The 17,754-nt window shown below is 47.6% G+C and overlaps 1 protein-coding gene across 1 annotated transcript in view; it reads right to left on the bottom strand.

The window, feature by feature from the left end:
* Nucleotides 1-17,754, bottom strand: part of OTULINL (OTU deubiquitinase with linear linkage specificity like) — a 107,454-nt gene that overhangs the window by 8,801 nt on the left and 80,899 nt on the right. The window contains exons 5-6 of the mRNA XM_073569429.1: nt 16,463-16,612; nt 1,178-1,306 (exon numbers count right to left, since the gene is read on the bottom strand). Coding sequence (XP_073425530.1) covers nt 1,178-1,306; nt 16,463-16,612 — 279 coding nt within the window. The remainder of the gene's footprint in view (nt 1-1,177; nt 1,307-16,462; nt 16,613-17,754) is intronic.

Here is a 17,754-nt window from a genome sequence, read left to right as displayed (position 1 = left end):
TTATTTTAATCAATAGATCTTGGACCAATAATAATTTCCACAATTGGATGTGATTAAATAAAATGTTCCTGTGCTGAGATAATCTTAAATGTCCCTGCTGTGTACTGTGTAACGGCTGTGTCTAACCGTTCAGGGACATGGTCTGATCATACCACTGCTCCTGGGCAGGGGAGGAAGCCAAATAGTAGACAGACATTACAGCGTGGTATCACAGATTATTCTTTCTTTGAAATAAAATATTGTTTAGGCAGTGAAATGTTTTACCTCACAGAAAGAATCAGCTGTGATCTCCTGCTGTCCTGTCTGTATACTCTCTTCTGCTTCCCCCCTGCCCAGGAATTGTGGCATGACCAGCCCATGTTCCTGTACGGTCAGACACAGACATTACACAGTACACAGCATGGGCACATTTATGATTATCTCACCACAGGAACACTTTATGTAATCACATCCAATTGTGGAAATTATTATTATTTCAAGATCTATTGAAAATGAACTTTTGTTTGTGGAAAAACCCCTTTAAGGAGCGCAGACTATTTGGTGGATTCGGCAACGCCATGCGCCTCACAAGAAACCCCGTCTCCTCCCCAGCTCGCTGCCCGAAACTGGTGTGGAAAACACCATTAGTTGCTAAATAAATTTTTTAGCAACTTTGCAAGAAAAATGTGTGACTTTTCAAAGTGTTTTACCCCAGTTTTCTAGATGAAATACTTTGATAAATTGGGGCACAGGTGTTCAGATATTTATGACGTATCCCTTCATAAAATTTGTTCTCACCAAAATAAAAAAGGGAGTTTAATCATGTACACGAAGATGACAAATTAGAAACAGTATGGGGAGATGTATCAATGACGTTATGACAGTAGCCTGGTGTGAATACAGTCAGGAAGAAAAGTGTTTTGACAACATATTTCAGAAGGCTTTTGGCTAAGGAGTTTATTCATACTGTAACCTTTTAAGAAAAAGAAAAAAATTGCACTTTTACCAAGTTTGGGAAATCAACACTAGACCCAGCCTTTTTTCCAGTCGCTAGACTCATTATTTGGTGTGCCCTGTTAATAGATCTGTTGCACACTCAACATGGGAGAAATATTGGACACCATCATTCACAGAGTTTCTCATATATATGAAAAATAATCAGTCTATTTAATATAATAGTTTCCCTTCTCCTTTTTACCTCATTTTTAAAGCATTCTAGACAGCTGCATAATTTTGCATAGACTTTTGGGCCAGCATATTTCTCTGGGCCAAAGCTGAATTGTTGTATCCAGTTACATCCTTGGGAATAAAGGAGCTTTTCAGGGAGCTGTATGAACAAAACAAACAAACATTATGAAATTGTGGTGGAGAAATAAGGTTCATCTTCTGACTTATACCCCAAATTATTGTATATATAGCTGCTAAGGGTGGTGCAGACAGTTATTACGTTTAGGGGGCAATCACTGTTTCACACAGGGCTCTGTAGGTTTGGATTTCTTTTTCTCTTAACACCTTAATGACCGCTGATACGCCTTTTAACGGCGGTAGTTAAGGGTACTTTAACCACAGCGCCGTTAATTAACGGCGCTGTGGAGAAAGTGTACAGCGCCCCCAGAGTCAGATTTTCTGCCAGGTGTAGCTGAGACCCCAGAGAACATGATTCGGATCGCTTATGCAATCACCGTTATTAACCATATAATGGCGACCTTAAAAAAAAAAAAAGCCGCGATTTTCCTTTAACTTTCTCCTCTGATGTGATCGCACATCAGAGGAGAGAGAAATAGGGTCCCCTGTTGTGAGTTCATTTTTCCCTTCACCATTGATGTCTGATTAACTCCCTCCTCTGGTGAAGGAAGGTAGTGAGGCTGATTACCAAACACCTGGGCAGCTAGATGATGACTGGGTAGCTGGAATTGAGGACTGGATATAAGGCTGCCGATGCCCTTCTTCCTGGCTGGTGATTTTCTTGCTGGATTCTTTGAGACCAGTCTGATTCCTGCATCTCAAAGCTAAGTTTTTCTGCTCTGCTTTGTACTCTTCAGTTTTGTTTTTGTTTTGCCTTGTTTTTTGGGAGTTCTGCCATCCCCGGCCGGGGGTGAGCTGAATTCCATTTTTTTCTCTGATCTGTTGATCTTTTGCTCTGTCTTCAGAATATACCTGAGTACTGATATAGTCTTTTGAAGCCTAGCGACTTCAGGGCCTGTTTTTCCTATCAGTCGGTTGGCTCCTTTTGATAGGGTTTTTGCGGATGGCAGACAGCAGCTTTCCTATCCTGTCCTATGTAGTTAGCTTGGGCCCCATCATTTGCTCAACCTATCTTTCTATCTGTGTTAGTGTTTTCATCTTGCTTCACCGTCATTATATGTTGGGGGCTGCCTATTGCTTTGGGGTCTGCTCTGGGGCAGTTTAGTTTTTCCCCTTTCTGTCTTTAGGCTATGTAGTTCTCCGGCTGTGATCGAGGGGTTTAGGGCACCGCAGGAACCCCCCACGGCTACTGCTAGTTGTTGTGGATAGGTCCCGGGGTCTGCAATCCGATAGCTGCCAACCTCTCTGGTTTTTCTGGACTTAGCTGGTATTTTGTTTTTTCCTCCTTCGGTGACTCATCATAACAGTCCCCGATCCCCCCGGTAGTCCTCGTGGTCATCAGGCCCTCCTGCCTCTTCTGGTGGGTGCCACCATCTTGGTCCGGGAAGAAAATGGCGGGTGCATGCACAGTGCACCCGCCAAATCTGCCGGCCAGCAGATTCCATTCATTCAATGTACATTTTGATCACTGTGATAAACCCTATCACAGTGATCAAAATAAAAATAGTAAATAACCCCCCCTTTAGTTAGGGAAATATAATGAAATAAAGAAAATATATTTATTTTCATTTTTCCATTAAGGTTAGGGTTAGAATTAGGGCTGGAATTAGGGTTAGGGTTGGGATTAGGGATTAGGGGTGTGTTGGGGATAGGGTTGGAGCTAGAATTGAGGGGTTTCCACTATTTACCAACTTTGGGGGTCTAATTTCTCCTGTTACCATTGGGAAAATAAAAAAATTGGGGCTAAGAAAATCACTTTTGTAGAAATAAAAAGATTTTTTTTATTTTCACGGCTTCTGTGAAGCACTTGGGGGTTCAAAGTGCTCACCACACATCTAGATAAGCTCCTTGGGGGGTCTAGTTTCCAAAATGGGGTCACTTGTGGGAGGTTTCTACTGTTTAGGCACATCAGGGGCTCTGCAAACGGAACATGGCGCTTGCAGAACATTCCATCAAAGCCTGCATTCCAAAATGGCGCTTTTTCCCTTCCAAGCTCTCCCATGTGCCCAAACAGTGGTTCCCTCCCACATATGGGGTATCAGCATACTCCGGACAATTTGCACAACAACTTTTGTGGTCCAATTTCTCCTGTTAGCTTTGTGAAAATAAAAAATAGCGGGCTAAAAAAATCATTTTTGAGGAAAAAAAAGATTTTTTATTTTCACTGCTCTGCGTTTAAACTTCTGTAAAGCACTTGGGGGTTCAAAGTGCTCACCATACATCTAGATAAGTTTCTTAAGGGGTCTAGTTTCCAAAATAGTGTCACGTGTGGGGTTTTGTCACTGTTTAGGCACATCAGGGGCTCTCCAAACGCGACATGACATCAAATCTCAATTCCAGGCAATTCTACCGTGCCCTTTCCATTCTGAGCTCTGCCGTGCGCCCAAACAGTGGTTTACTCCCACATATGGGGTATGGACGTATTCAGGAGAAATTGCACAACAAATTTTGTGTTTCATTTTCTCTTTTAACACTTGTGAAAATAAAAAAAAATGGTTCTGAAGTAAAATTTTTTTGCAAAAAAAAAAGTTAAATGTTAATTGTTTCCTTCCACATTGCTTCAGTTTCTGTGAAGCACAAAGGGTTAATAAACTTCTTGAATGTGGTTTTGAGCACCTTGAGGGGTCTAGTTTTTAGAATCGTGTCACTTTTGGGTATTTTCTGTCATGTACACCCCTCAAAATGACTTTAAATATGATGTGGTTCCTTAAACAAAATGGTTTTTTAAATTTTGCTGTAAAAATGAGAGATCGCTGGTCAACTTTTAACCCTTATAACTTCCTAAAAAAAATTTTTGTTTCCAAAATTGTGCTGATGTAAAGTAGACATGTGGGAAATGTTATTTATTAAGAAATTTGTCTGAAATATCACTCTGATTTAAGGGCATAAAAATTTAAAGTTTGGAAATTGCAAAATTTTCAAAATTTTTGCCATATTTCTGTTTTTTTTTCACAACTAAACACAGGTCATATAGAAGAAACTTTACCACTAACATGAATTAAAATATGCCACATTCCAGAGTTATAAGCTCATAAAGTGACAGTGGTCAGAATTGTAAAAATTGGCCTGTTATTAAACTGCAAAATGGCTCTGTCACTAAGGGGTTAATAATAAAGACCTTCAATAAAAAACTGCATTTTGTGTTTACTTGTGATATCTTTGTCTAATATTTATATTTGTTTGCTGATCTGAAACATTTAAGTGTGAAAAACATGCAAAAGAAAAGGAAATCAGGAAGTTTTGAAATTTGCAAGCAATTACTTTTTCTAAGAATTTGATTTGAATTTAGTGAGACCTATAGATTCATGTAAGTACTGTCAATCAGCTCTCCTTATCTACTTGTCTCACACAGGTAAAGCCGCTTTCACTTAAAATAAGCTCCGGAGGCAGATTCTCAGGAAGATCTATGTTCGGCCCATAGATCTTAACAGCTCATTTATATATTAAGAAAAATGTGGATTTCTCTGCAGCAAGACATCGGATCGCATATATGAAGGTATCATTTTATTCAGCTTCCTATGACCTACATGCCCATATAGATGGCTTAAGAGGGTTGATCCTACTGACAGATTCCCTTTTAAGATCAAATACATTTTAAAACCTCACAACCACATGATCCAAACACAAAGAAACAAGACAACAAAATGGCATAACAGCTTAAACACCAGCCACACAAAAATAAACGACTGAAGGTTTTTTTTGCTTTGTTTTACATGTTGTTGCATTCAGAGAACCTTCACTTTTTTAATTTGTATGCACTGAAACCCCATTTTAGGAAAACAAAATCTATTTTTTATTTTCTTTTCTTTAACTAAACTTTATTTAATTTACTGCTTTCTTTTCCACTATGAGATTTCATAGGCATATAGCCAAAGGAGGCCTGATCAGGCCCCTTAACATCGAGGATTTCAAGGCAATTAGAGATGAAATATTCTGTCAAAATTCAAATTCATTCAAAATTAGGTGGGAAATTCAATTTGTATCAAATTTATTCAATCTAATTGCAATGAGCCCTGATTGTGGTAAATAAAAAAGTCATTAATTATGCTGTTGAGGTGTCCCGACTCCAAAACATAATAAACAAATTGGCCAGGAAGCAGTTAAAAAAGCTATACATAAAAAACAAACAAACATACTTGTCCCTCACCTGTCCCTAACTCTGCAGCATCTCAAAATTTACAAAATTCACATTTCCTAGAATCCACAAATCTTGGGAAATTAAAAACAAATTCGATTTGTTTAGAAATTATTTGTTCATCCTTAATCTAATATATAAAGCTCAAGTGTATGTATGTATGTGTGTATGTCCGGGATTGGCATCCGCACCGTCGCAGCTACAGCCACAAAATTTGGCACAGTCACACATCTGGACCCCGAGAGCGTCCTAGGCTATGTTGTGAGGCGAAATTTTAACCCCGCGCTTTCCAATTCACCAAACAATTTTGCCCCTATCTACATAATGGGGAAAAAGTGTGTGTATCAAGCCCCGCCCCTCATTATGTCATAAGGTTTGCCATGGCGATGCTGATGTCATCATAGGTTGCAAGCCCCGCCGCTCATTATGATGTCATAATGGTTGACTGTGGGATGGAGGATGTGTGATGGGTATATGGGCACTGGACTATGGGATGGAGGATATGTATGACGGGTATATGGGCACGGGACTATGGGATGGAGGATGTGTGATGGGTATATGGGCACTGGACTATGGGATGGAGGAAATGTATGACGGGTATATGGGCACGGGGCTATGGGATGGCGGATATGTATGATGGGTATATGGGCACAGGACTATGGGATGGAGAATATGTATGATGGGTATATGGGCATGGGACTATGAGATGATGGATGTGTGATCGGTATATGGGCACTCGACTATGGGATGGCGAATATGTCTGATGGGTACATGGGCATGGGACTATGGGATGGAGGATGTGTGATGGGTATATGGGCATGGGACTATGGGATGGAGGATGTGTGATGGGTATATGGGCACTCGACTATGGGATGGAGGATATGTATGATGGGTATATGGGCACGGGACTATGGGATGGAGGATTATTATAATTTGCTATAACTAACCACAGTTAGTTACTATGCCCGGGCAGCGCCGGGCTCTTCAGCTAGTATTATTAATATTATTTGTTCAGAGCTATCTTTGTACTCAGCTAGATGTTGGCTATATATGAACCCACGCCGGTGTTTTTTTTAAATTATTTATTTACAGCACAGCGCCGGCTGATGAATACTCCCATCCGCCACTCCTGCTCTCGCTGTTACTAGTGACAGCAGGCGTCATTTGATAAGAGCAGTCCCATCAACCAACAGCAGTGACCAGATGTAAACTTTATATCTCCGATCACAGCTGCACTGCAGGCTCCTGCTGTCATCTGACAGCGTGGGAACCGCGGCTGTCTGTCCAGCGGTGATGATTTTACCGTCGATCAGAAGTGGTGGTTGCCGCACTGTCATGCACATGACAGCGTGGCAAACACTGGATGCTTGGCCCCCCCATGCAAGTGAATGGGGTCTGGGTTTGGGTCTGGGTACTGTTCTGATACCCGAACCCAAACTTTTTGTAACTGTCCTGCTAAACTTATCGGACCCGAACATCCAGGTGTCTGCCCATTTCTACTGTTGAACTACAGTATGTGTTACTTTGTGATGTCTTTGTTTTTTGTTCATGGAACATAATGAAAGATATGCAGCTGGTTCAACTCTTAGTAACAGTTCCATGTGGTGCAACATTTGTTGTGAGCAACATTTCAATTACATGGCATAACTGATCTGAGCTCTCCATACTTTTATATATCACTAGCTGAAGAGCCTGGCGTTGCCCGGGCATAGTAACTAACTACAGTTAGTTATAACAAATTATAATGATTATATCTATATATAAAGTTGAGTTATAGCCCCGACCACTCCGCATAGCGACACTCACTATAATATCCCACATCATCCCGTCAGAGCCACTGAACTAATACCCCTAATATCACACATCATTCCGTCAGCCAGAGCCACCGGACTACTACCACTAATATCCCGTTAGCCAGAGCCACCGGACAACTACCACTAATATCCCACATCATCCCGTCAGAGCCACCGGACTATTACCCCTAATATCCCACATCATCCCGTCAGAGCCACTGGACTACTACGCCTAATATCCCACATCATCCCGTCAGCCAGAGCCACCGGACTACTACCTCTAATATCCCACATCATCCCGTCAGCCTGGGGTCAGAACCAGAGCGCTGAATGGAACGGTGTGGAGAAACACACACAGACCCGTTCCTCCCACGTCACCACCGTTACGTAACTACACAGGCACAGCTCTCCGGTGCCCCCTTTGTCTCTCAGGTCAGTAAGGGAACTGCACCTAGAGCAAATGGTCGCCGGGGAGGCGGTCCTGTTACCCGCTGGGGGGTTCTAAGATTCGTGATCAGAGTAAAAGCATCAGCCCAAGATTAAGTTTATAGTTTAATTGCCTTAAGGGCACACTAGATAATTACAGAAATATACAGTAAATTTGCAGTCAGAGAAACGATATAACAATAAGGGTACAAGACTTAAGATATTAAGCTGGAGGTCAATTTACCAGATTGTAGGGTCATGTGGGTGCTGGGGAGCTCTGCAGTCCACAGGTACAAGAATCGTAGTTGCCAGACAGACCCCCAAAGCATGGGCCGCTGCTCCGCTCGGCAGGTCTGTCCCCAGGTCCTTCTTAGATCGTCATCGTCTGGATCTTCTGTGTGAAAGACTGAATGTCTGCCAGGGGCAGCTACTCCTTAAACACGCTAGGTTCCTCCCCCTGTGTCAGAGGGTGGGCTAATAATCCATGCTCCTAGGATGGAGCCAAAGCGTCTGGGACACACAAAGGACGTATATTCCTGCGTCTGCTAGCAGGTACATTCTAATTGAAGCCCTAGGCTTTTTTCTGGCCCCCTGCTGGCTCGGCTCCGTACCTGAGCTTTGAAGCTCTGTTTTGGGCCTATCCTCATTATCACACCAATGGCCCTGGCTAATTAGCATTGGAACACTAAATCCTGCTTGTATTTACTAAGTACACAGCACCTGGGGGTATAGAAGCCGTTAGCTGCCTGTAATTCCTGAACTTAGACCAAAATGGATGCCAAGCTCAGACATGTGGCCCCATATCTAAGATGGCGGCTGCTCCTTCATCACACCTCCCTGCTTTAGAGGGCGCTAGGGGGTATCACATTCCTGTGATCCCCCATGCGCCCTTCCGCACCCTCTCCTTGCTGGGACAGCCCATCAGCGTTACCATGGTCCCTGCCTCTTTTGTGGCGAATGGTGAAGTGATACTGTTGGAGAGAGAGGCTCCAGCGTAGCAACCTCCCATTCGTCCCAGAGACCGTGTGTAACCAGCTGAGGGGGTTGTGGTCTGTTTCCACGGCGAATTGGCGTCCGTACAAGTATGGCTGCAGACGCTGCAGGGCCCACACAATTGCCAGACATTCCTTCTCCATCGTGGAATAGGCCACTTCCCTCGGCAGGAGCTTCCGGCTCAGGTACAGAACGGGGTGTTTATGGCCCGTAGTGTCGACCTGGCTGAGCACATCACCGAGGCCGAAGTCACTGGCGTCGGTCTGCACTAGGAACGGCTGCGTGAAGTCAGCTGCCTGTAGTACAGGAGAACTAGAAAGGGCGGTCTTGAGCGCCTGGAAAGCTGTCTCGCAGGCGACTGTCCAGTCGAATGCGACGGGCAGCCTCTTCTTGGTGAGGTCCGTCAGGGGCTTGGCCAGGGCACTATAGTGTGGAACAAACCTCCTATAATACCCGGCTGTCCCCAAGAAGGACATCACCTGCTTCTTGGTCCTGGGGGTGGGCCAGGATGCGATGGCATCCACCTTCCCGGGCTCTGGCTTCAGAGCTCCCCCACCTACCCGGTGCCCCAGGTAGTGGACCTCACTCATACCCAGCTGGCACTTTTCGGGCTTAATGGTCAAGCCTGCTCGCTGGATCCGCCCGAGCACTTGCGCCAGGTGCTCTAGGTGATCTTCCCAGGTGGGACTGAAGATGGCGATGTCGTCTAGGTACGCGGTCACATACCCTTCCAGTCCCTCGAGTAGCGTGTTGACCATCCTCTGAAAAGTGGCAGGGGCATTCTTCATGCCGAATGGCATCACCGTGGACTCGTACAGTCCGAATGGGGTGATAAAGGCAGAGCGTTCCCGTGCCCCAGGGGTCAGGGGAATCTGCCAATTCCCCCTGCTCAAATCCATGATGGTCAGGTACTTGGCCCCGGCCAGCCGATCGAGCAGGTCATCGATGCGCGACATTGAGTACGCATCGGTGACCGTCTCAGCGTTGAGCCCCCGGTAGTCCACGCAGAACCACATAGTTCGGTCCTTTTTAGGGACGAGGACTACAGGCGAAGCCCACGCACTATTGGACACTTGGAGCACCCCCAGCTTCAGCATCTCGTCTATCTCTTGGTGCATGTGCTGCTGCACCTCAAGAGAGACCCGATATGCTGAACGCCGGATCGGGGGGGTGATTGCCGGTGTCCACGTCATGGACGTCTGTCTCAGTCCTTCCGGGCAGGCTGCTGAACAGCTCCCTAAAGGGGTCTAGGGTGACCCTCAGCTGGGAACGTTGTTCCTCCGAGAGCTGGTGGCCAACCCCCACATCCTCGATGGATCAACCCGCCTTGGCTTGGGTGAGCAGATCCAGGAGGGTTTCTACCTCTCCTTCCTCGGGAAGGTTGCACACTGGGTGGGCACAAGCCTCCCGCTCATGATGGGCCTTCATCATGTTCACGTGGAAGGCCTTCCTCCTTCCACGGGCGTGGTCCAGGGTGACCAGATAGGTGACAGCGTTGAGCCGCTGGTGCACGAGGTATGGACCCTCCCAGGCCGCCTGAAGCTTGTTTTGAGGTACGGGGACCAGTACCCATACCTTTTGACCCACCTCGTAGGTCCACTCACAAGCATTCTGGTCGTACCACCGCTTCTGGTCAGCCTGGGCTTGGGCCATATTGTCATGCACCAGCCGTGTCAAGGCCGTCATTCTGTCCCGGAAGCGCACAACATACTCAATGACCGACACTCCAGGGGTAGCCAAATCCCCTTCCCATGCTTCCTTCACCAGAGCAAGGGGCCCCCGTACACGTCGCCCGTACAGAAGCTCAAAGGGGGAGAACCCTGAGGCCTGTGGGACCTCTCGGTAGGCAAACAGCAGGTGTGGGAGATACCGCTCCCAGTCTCTCCCGTGGGAGTTGACTAACATCTTCAGCATTTGCTTTAAGGTGCCATTGAACCGCTCACACAGGCCATTGGTCTGTGGGTGGTACGGGCTGGCTACCAGATGTTGCACCTGTACCTGCTTACAGAGAGACTCCATCAGCTGCGACATGAACTGGGTCCCTCCGTCGGTGAGCATTTCCTGGGGAAACCCCACTCTGGAGAAAATCTCCAGTAAGGCAGTGGCCACTTTGTCAGCCCGAATGGACAACAAAGCTACCGCCTCCGGGTACAGGGTGGCATAGTCCACTACCGTTAGTATGAAGCATTTCCCGGAGCGGCAGGGAGTGGACAGAGGTCCAATGAGATCCACAGCCACCCTCGAGAAAGGCTCTTCGATGATGGGCAGAGTTACCAGTGGGCCTTTGGGGCGCCGCCCCGCCTTCCCCACCCTCTGACAGGTGTCACACGAATGGCAGTAGGCAATCACCTCTTTCCTCATTCCTGGCCAGTAGAAATGCTGAGCTAGCCTGCCCTGGTTTTAGCGATCCCTAGGTGTCCAGCCATGGGAATCTCGTGTGCGATCCGCAACAATTCTGCCCTGAACGGATAGGGTACCACTAACTGTCGGTCCCTGGGCCACGCCTCCAGTGAACCCTGCTGGACCGTTACCCGGTACAGCCGTCCCTGGTCCCAGACCACTCGCTCGCGGTCAAACGCCAGGGGAGGCTGTGCCACCTACTCCTTGAGAGCTTTCAGGCTAGCGTCAGCTTCCAACGCTGCCTGAAATCCCTGACTCGATGTGGCCAGAATTGACGAAACTGCCACCTCCTCTGTCAGCTCCCCGGGATCTGTCTCCTGGCCGCTGTCTGACTCGGCAGCCACTTGGTCGGAGAAAGGGGAACCGTCGGACCTCCGCCAGGCTCCTTGGGCTCCGGCGCTCCTACTCCTGGTAACAGCGGCCACGACCGCTGAGACCACAGGTAGCGCCTGCTTCCCCTCGGCCCCCGACCAAGTCACCGGGTCAGGCAGACTTCCCTGGCCTCCTGACATCCCGGATGTGGGGAACTCTTGCCCTCCCCCCATGGCCTGTTCCTCTTTCTGCAGAGGCCCTCGACTCAGCAGGCTGGATTCACTTAGGGGCCCTACACTGCCCATAGCAACCCCTCCCTCCACCTCTGAGCTCTCCCCTGCAGGCTTCACCTGTCCTCACTGTGAGCCCTGTGTATGTAGTGTCAGTGCATGGCTTACCATCAGGTTTCACTCCCTCCTCCACTGTTGGAGGCACATTCAACACAACATTCACAGTAGAGTCATGACATCTTGGGGAGCCAGACTTGGGGGTTCAGTGGTCACCCACTGAGTCACTAGCCGCCCCAAATCGGTCCTAAGCAACACATTGGCAGGAATATTTGGCGATACTCCCATCTCCGGAGATGGAAAGGGTTTTCCCAGGCACCAAGTCTTGAGGGGACACCACCTCAGGACGAACCAGGGTTCGTTCAGCGGCTGTGTCCCGCAGTCCCATGACCGCTGAGCGGCCGATGGTGACGGGTTGGTAAATGTCCAGGGACCTCCCACCACCCCCTCCCACACACAAAACAGTGGACGGTTTCTGGGACAGGGATGGGGCCTTATGGCACTGGGGACATGCAGCCTTAAAGTGTCCCGGCTGGTTGCAATGAAGACAACGTCTGGGTTCTGCTCCTGGCCTGGAGAGGGCAGCAGGGGGGTACACCCCTTGCACTCTGGGGGCTGGAGGGACAGGGGCAGGACTGGGCTTACCCCCTCTCCAGGTGCTGCTGGCAGGCTTCTTCGGCTCAGAGGCCCTGTTGTTGGTATACTCGTCTGCCAGGGCGGCTGTAGCAGAAGCCCCCTTTGGTTTCCGGTCACGGAGGAACTGCTGGAGGTCCTCTGGGCAGTTCCACAAGAACTGCTCCGTGACAAACAGTTCCTGGACCTCCTGGCGGGTGGTGAGCTCTAGACCCGAGGTCCAGTGCTCCGCAGCTCTCAGCAGTGCCCGCATGTGGTCGGTCTAGGTGTCCTTCGAGCCCCGCTTCAGGCTCTGGAACTTCCCGCGGTACGACTCCGGGGTGACGTTGTAGTGCTGGATCAGGGCCCGCTTGATGCTGTTGTAGTCCTGCTCCTCCCTGGCAGGTAAGTCCCCCAAAACTTCCAGGGACTTACCCCTCAAACGGGGGGTCAGGTACCTTGCCCACTGCTCCAGGGCCAGATGGTGTTGGAGGCAGGTTCTTTCAAAGGCCAGCAGAAAGGAATCCAGGTCTCCATCCTTTTCAAGCAGGGGGAAGTCCTCCGCCCGGACCATGGAAGCCTTGGTCCCTGGTGGGGCTGGAGCGTCCAGCGGGAGCCCGTGCTGAGCCATCTCCAGTCGGTGCCGGCGCTCCGCAGCTTCACGGCGTTCAGTATGCTCACGCTCCGCTGCTTTCTCGGCCGCCGCTTGCTCACGCTCCGCTGCTTTCTCTGCTGCGGCTAGGAGTCTGTCATGGGCGGCGTCGTTACCAGCCTCGAGCTGTGCCATAGCCGCTTGGAAAAGGGCCTCCGATCTGGACAGGCTGGGGTGGGCAGGTGGTGGGCAGTCCACTGCGGGACTGAGCACGGGGGTCTGGCTCCTTGGGGAGTCCTGGCTGAGCTCCCCCTCCCCTTCATTGGCATTGTCCTCCACCACCTCCTCATAGACCATAGCATTGGCCTCCCCCTTTGTCCTACTCCTGGTGCCTTCCGCCATCTTGGGAACCTCTGGTTACTGACACAGCTGCAACCCTGGCCTCGCACACAACTTATTATATTTGCATGCTGACCGTCTAGTGCTGGGCTGACCTTAAGACCCCAGCAGTGAAAGTTACCGCTGGTTGTCTCTAGTGTCTGGGAGTAGAGGTCCCACGCACACTATTACTCTGATCCCACGCTTGCCACCAAGTGTGGAGGAACGCACACAGACCCATTCCTCCCACGTTACCACCGTGACGTAACTACAGAGGCACAGCTCTCCGGTGCCCCCTTTGTCTCTCAGGTCAGTAAGGGAACTGCACCTAGAGCAAATGGTCGCCAGGGAGAAGGTCCTGTTACCCGCTGGGGGTTCTATGATTCTTGATCAGAGTAAAAGCATCGACCCAAGATTAAGTTTATAGTTTAATTGCCTTAAGGGCGCACTAGATAATTACAGAAATATACAGTAAATTTGCAGTCAGAGAAACGCTATAACAATAAGGGTACAAGACTTAAGATATTAAGCTGGAGGTCAATTTACCAGATTGTAGGGTCATGTGGGTGCTGGGGAGCTCTGCAGTCCACAGGTACAAGAATCTTAGTTGCCGGACAGACCCCCAAAGCATGGGCCGCTGCTCCCCTCGGCAGGTCTGTCCCCAGGTCCTTCTTAGACCGTCATCGTCTGGATCTTCTGTGTGAAAGACTGAATGTCTGCCAGGGGCTGCTACTCCTTAAACACGCTAGGTTCCTCCCCCTGTGTCAGAGGGTGGGCTAATAATCCATGCTCCTAGGATGGAGCCAAAGCGTCTGGGACACACGTATATTCCTGCGTCTGCTAGCAGGTACATTCTAATTGAAGCCCTAGGCTTTTTTCCGGCCCCCTGCTGGCACGGCTCCGTACCTGAGCTTTGAAGCTATGTTTTGGGCCTATCCTCATTATCACACCAATGGCCCTGGCTATTTAATATTGGAACACTAAATCCTGCTTGTATTTACTAAGTACACAGTACCTGGGGGTATAGAAGCCGTTAGCTGCCTGTAATTCCTGAACTTAGACCAAAATTGATGCCAAGCTCAGACATGTGTCCCCATATCTAAGATGGCGGCTGCTCCTTCATCACAAACGGTCCTAACTTCCATACCGGGGATCCCTTTAAGAAAGGCCTGGTGTCAGAAACAGGGTGCTGAGTGGATTTGCCCTGACTTCCATACCAATGATCCCTTTAATAGAAGCCTGGGGTGAGAATCAGAGCATAGAGTGGGATTTGCCCTCACTTCCATACTGGGAATTCCTTTAAGAGGGGCCTGGGGATAGAACCAGAGCGCTGAGTGGAATTACCCTACCTTCCATACCAATGATCCCTTTAACAGAATCCTGGGATCAGAACCAGAGCGCTGAGTGGATTTGCATTGACTTCCATACCAATGATCCCTTTAATAGAATCCTGGGGTCAGAAACAGAGCGCTGAGGGATTTGCCTTAACTTCCATACTGGAGATCTGTTTAAGAGAGGCCTGGAGTCAGTACCAAAGTGCAGAGTGGATTTGCCCTCACTTCCGTACCGGGGATCCCTTTAAGAGGGGCCTGAGGTCAGAACCAGAGCGCTTAGTGGAATTGCCCTAAGTTCCATATTAATTATCCTTTTAAGAGACACTGGCGTCAGAACCACAGAGCTGAGTGGAACGGTCCTAACTTCCATACCGGGAATCTCTTTAAGAGAGGCCTGGGGTCAGAACCAGAGCGCTTAGTGGAATTGCTCTAACCCATACCAATGATCCCTTTAATAGAAGCCTGGGGTCAGAATCAGAGCCCTGAGGGATTTGCCCTAACTTCCATACCGGAGATCCCTTCAAGAGGGAAGATGTGCCTATGGGACTATGGGATGGAGGATGTGTGATGGGTATATGGGACCGGGAGGGGGGGTTCATTTCTGTCATGTGCTCTCTGCTCCTTTCTGGGGGGCAGACAATGGCTAGGAGCTTATGTTCCTGGGGATGCTAGTTTTCTCCCACCTGGACACTGTCTGCTAAGGTGTTATCGTGAAGTAGGAAAACTGTTGCTCATAGCAACCAATCACAGCTCAGCTTCTTTTAAACAGCTCTGGTGAAATGAAAGATGCTTCGTGATTGGTTGGTGATACACACATACATACACACATACATTCAATTTTATATATATAGATTGCTCTCTTCTGTTCCCAGGCCATTTCTTCTAAGTACTCGTGACCTGGTCTTCTTTCATTAACACCTCTCTAACTCACCTACATGTTGCCTCTGTTCCAACTTCTCCTTTGGGGTCTCGTGGACCCAGCAAATCGACTGCTATATCATCCTAGACTCTTGGCTCTGTATTTGCTAAAGCTGAGCTTTCCCTTTCTTCTATTGCATTTTTCAGGGTAACAAGGGTTTACTAATTGTGTCTGGGGGCCAAACAGCCACTTCTGCAACTATTCCACCTTCCGATACACGCACACTGTGCAGCCTAGACGGTCACACTCTCCTTGTGAACTCCACACTGCACACTTTGAATACTGTCTGAGCCACCTGGTCTTATCCCTTCACACCAACAATGCATATTAAAGGGACTGTTTAGTTAAATGTAAATGAGTTCTGTTTATTTTATGACAATGCAACTTGTAAGATAAATACTGCCCCAGAAAAGTGAGAGTGTCAATTACAACCAGTTGGATCAATAAATAAAATCAGTTCACTGATTTGGTTTGTATGGAGTAGAAAATTAAAGCAGCGTGATTGTTATGGTAGCACTGACACATGTATTAATACATTGTTCATGTATGAAGAACTTTGTGTAAAATAATGTTTCCTGTGCAGTATAAAATAATCAGCTCAACATTACCTGGCATTTGATGTTAAAAAAAAAATCTGTATCGTGTTATCCAGTAAAATCATTATGATGTGAGCCATTTATCTTTGTATCAAAAGCATCAAAAATGTTGCAAAAATTAAACCTTTTTGATTAAAGAGAAACCTGAAATTTCAAGCATTTCTAATAGTCTACAGCAGGATTCCCCAACTCCAGTCCTCAAGGCCCACCAACAGATCATGTTTTCAGGATTTCCCTTGTATTGCACAGGTGAAGCAATTATCACCTGAGCAATACTAAGGAAATCCTGAAAACATGATCCGTTGGTGGGCCTTGAGGACTGGAGTTGGGGAACCCTGGTCTACAGAATAGATGATTATTAAAATCATTATATGCAGTACTCAGTATAGAGTACCGAGCACCTTTAGGATGTCTTTCTCCTTCATCCATGCAGGGAAATGAATTGCTTGACTGAAAACCTGGAACATGACAGCTCTCAGCATACAGTAATTATCCTCCTTCACTGGTTGTAAAGTCTTGATGTTACGTTTCCAGTACACTTCTTCGTAGGCCTATAACATAACACAGTATTGTCAGACTTTCACATGTTAAGATTTTAATCTACTCAATGTCACCTATTGCTGGCATACATAATACACATAGTCTAGTGATTGCAGAAAAAGTTAACCCAGAAGATGAAAACTAAATAATGACTTTCCGGGGACTGTAATATTCATGGCCTATCTAAAGGTACATTGCCATTTATTTGAAAAGCAGACTTGGAAGGAACTGTTGTAAGCTGTATTCCCCAACCTTTCATACTTCGAAAGTCACATTAATCTCTAAGAGAGGTTTTTGAGCCACATCCAGAGCGTCCTCAAAGAGTGACATTCAGCTCCTGCCTCCCCCACAGTAGTGACACCAAGAACCCCTGCTATCAGTATAATGACAGCAAAAACCTTTATCACAGAAATCACACCAAGGAGGTATACTTGCATCAAGGAGTTCCCATCTTAACCTCATTTTGGTCTTCTTGCAACAAGGATACCCACCACAGCTTCGTTAGCAATGACCTTTTGTGGCTTACCCTCCTTGTGGAGTGTGTCAATGACTGCCTTATGTCAAGGCATCTGTCAAGTCAGCAATCTTCCCCATGATTGTGGAGCCTACTGAAACAGACTAAGGGACCTTTTTAAATGCTTAGGAAGCCTTTGCAGGTGTTTTTGCTATATATTGTAATTTACTGAGATAATGACTGCTACTCTGGAATCCCAATAGCAACATTTCAGGGGCTTGATGCAAATACTGATGGTTTCCATAGGAAATGATCAAGAAGATAAGTTATGCCCCAGCCTTAGGCCAAGTTCATATTGCGCTATCCCAGCCCGTTCAACACATAGCGTTGCCGGGCTGCGTTAACGGTATAGCATAACGCGATCGCGTTATGCTATACCCGCTAGCGCAGATGATTCATCTGTGCTAGCGGTGATGGAGCCTCAGACACTGCAGCCCGCGTCCGAGGCTCCATCACTGAATGACTGTACATCGCGAGCGCATGCCGCTTTACTTCATGCGTCACGATGCGCCTGACAATGGGGGTTAATGGCATCGTTAACGGACTGCGTTACACTGCGTTATGCAGCGGTGTAACGCAGTCCGTCTAACAGACTGCCATAACGCAATGTGACCCCGGCCTTACACCATCTCTAAATCA

Source organism: Dendrobates tinctorius, unplaced genomic scaffold (genome assembly GCF_039654945.1).
Source record: "Dendrobates tinctorius isolate UK_male_01 unplaced genomic scaffold, ASM3965494v1 ptg000025l, whole genome shotgun sequence".
Taxonomy (NCBI): Eukaryota; Metazoa; Chordata; class Amphibia; order Anura; family Dendrobatidae; genus Dendrobates; species Dendrobates tinctorius.
Note: the sequence above shows the minus strand (reverse complement) of the source record. Positions and strands in the feature narration are given on the sequence as shown.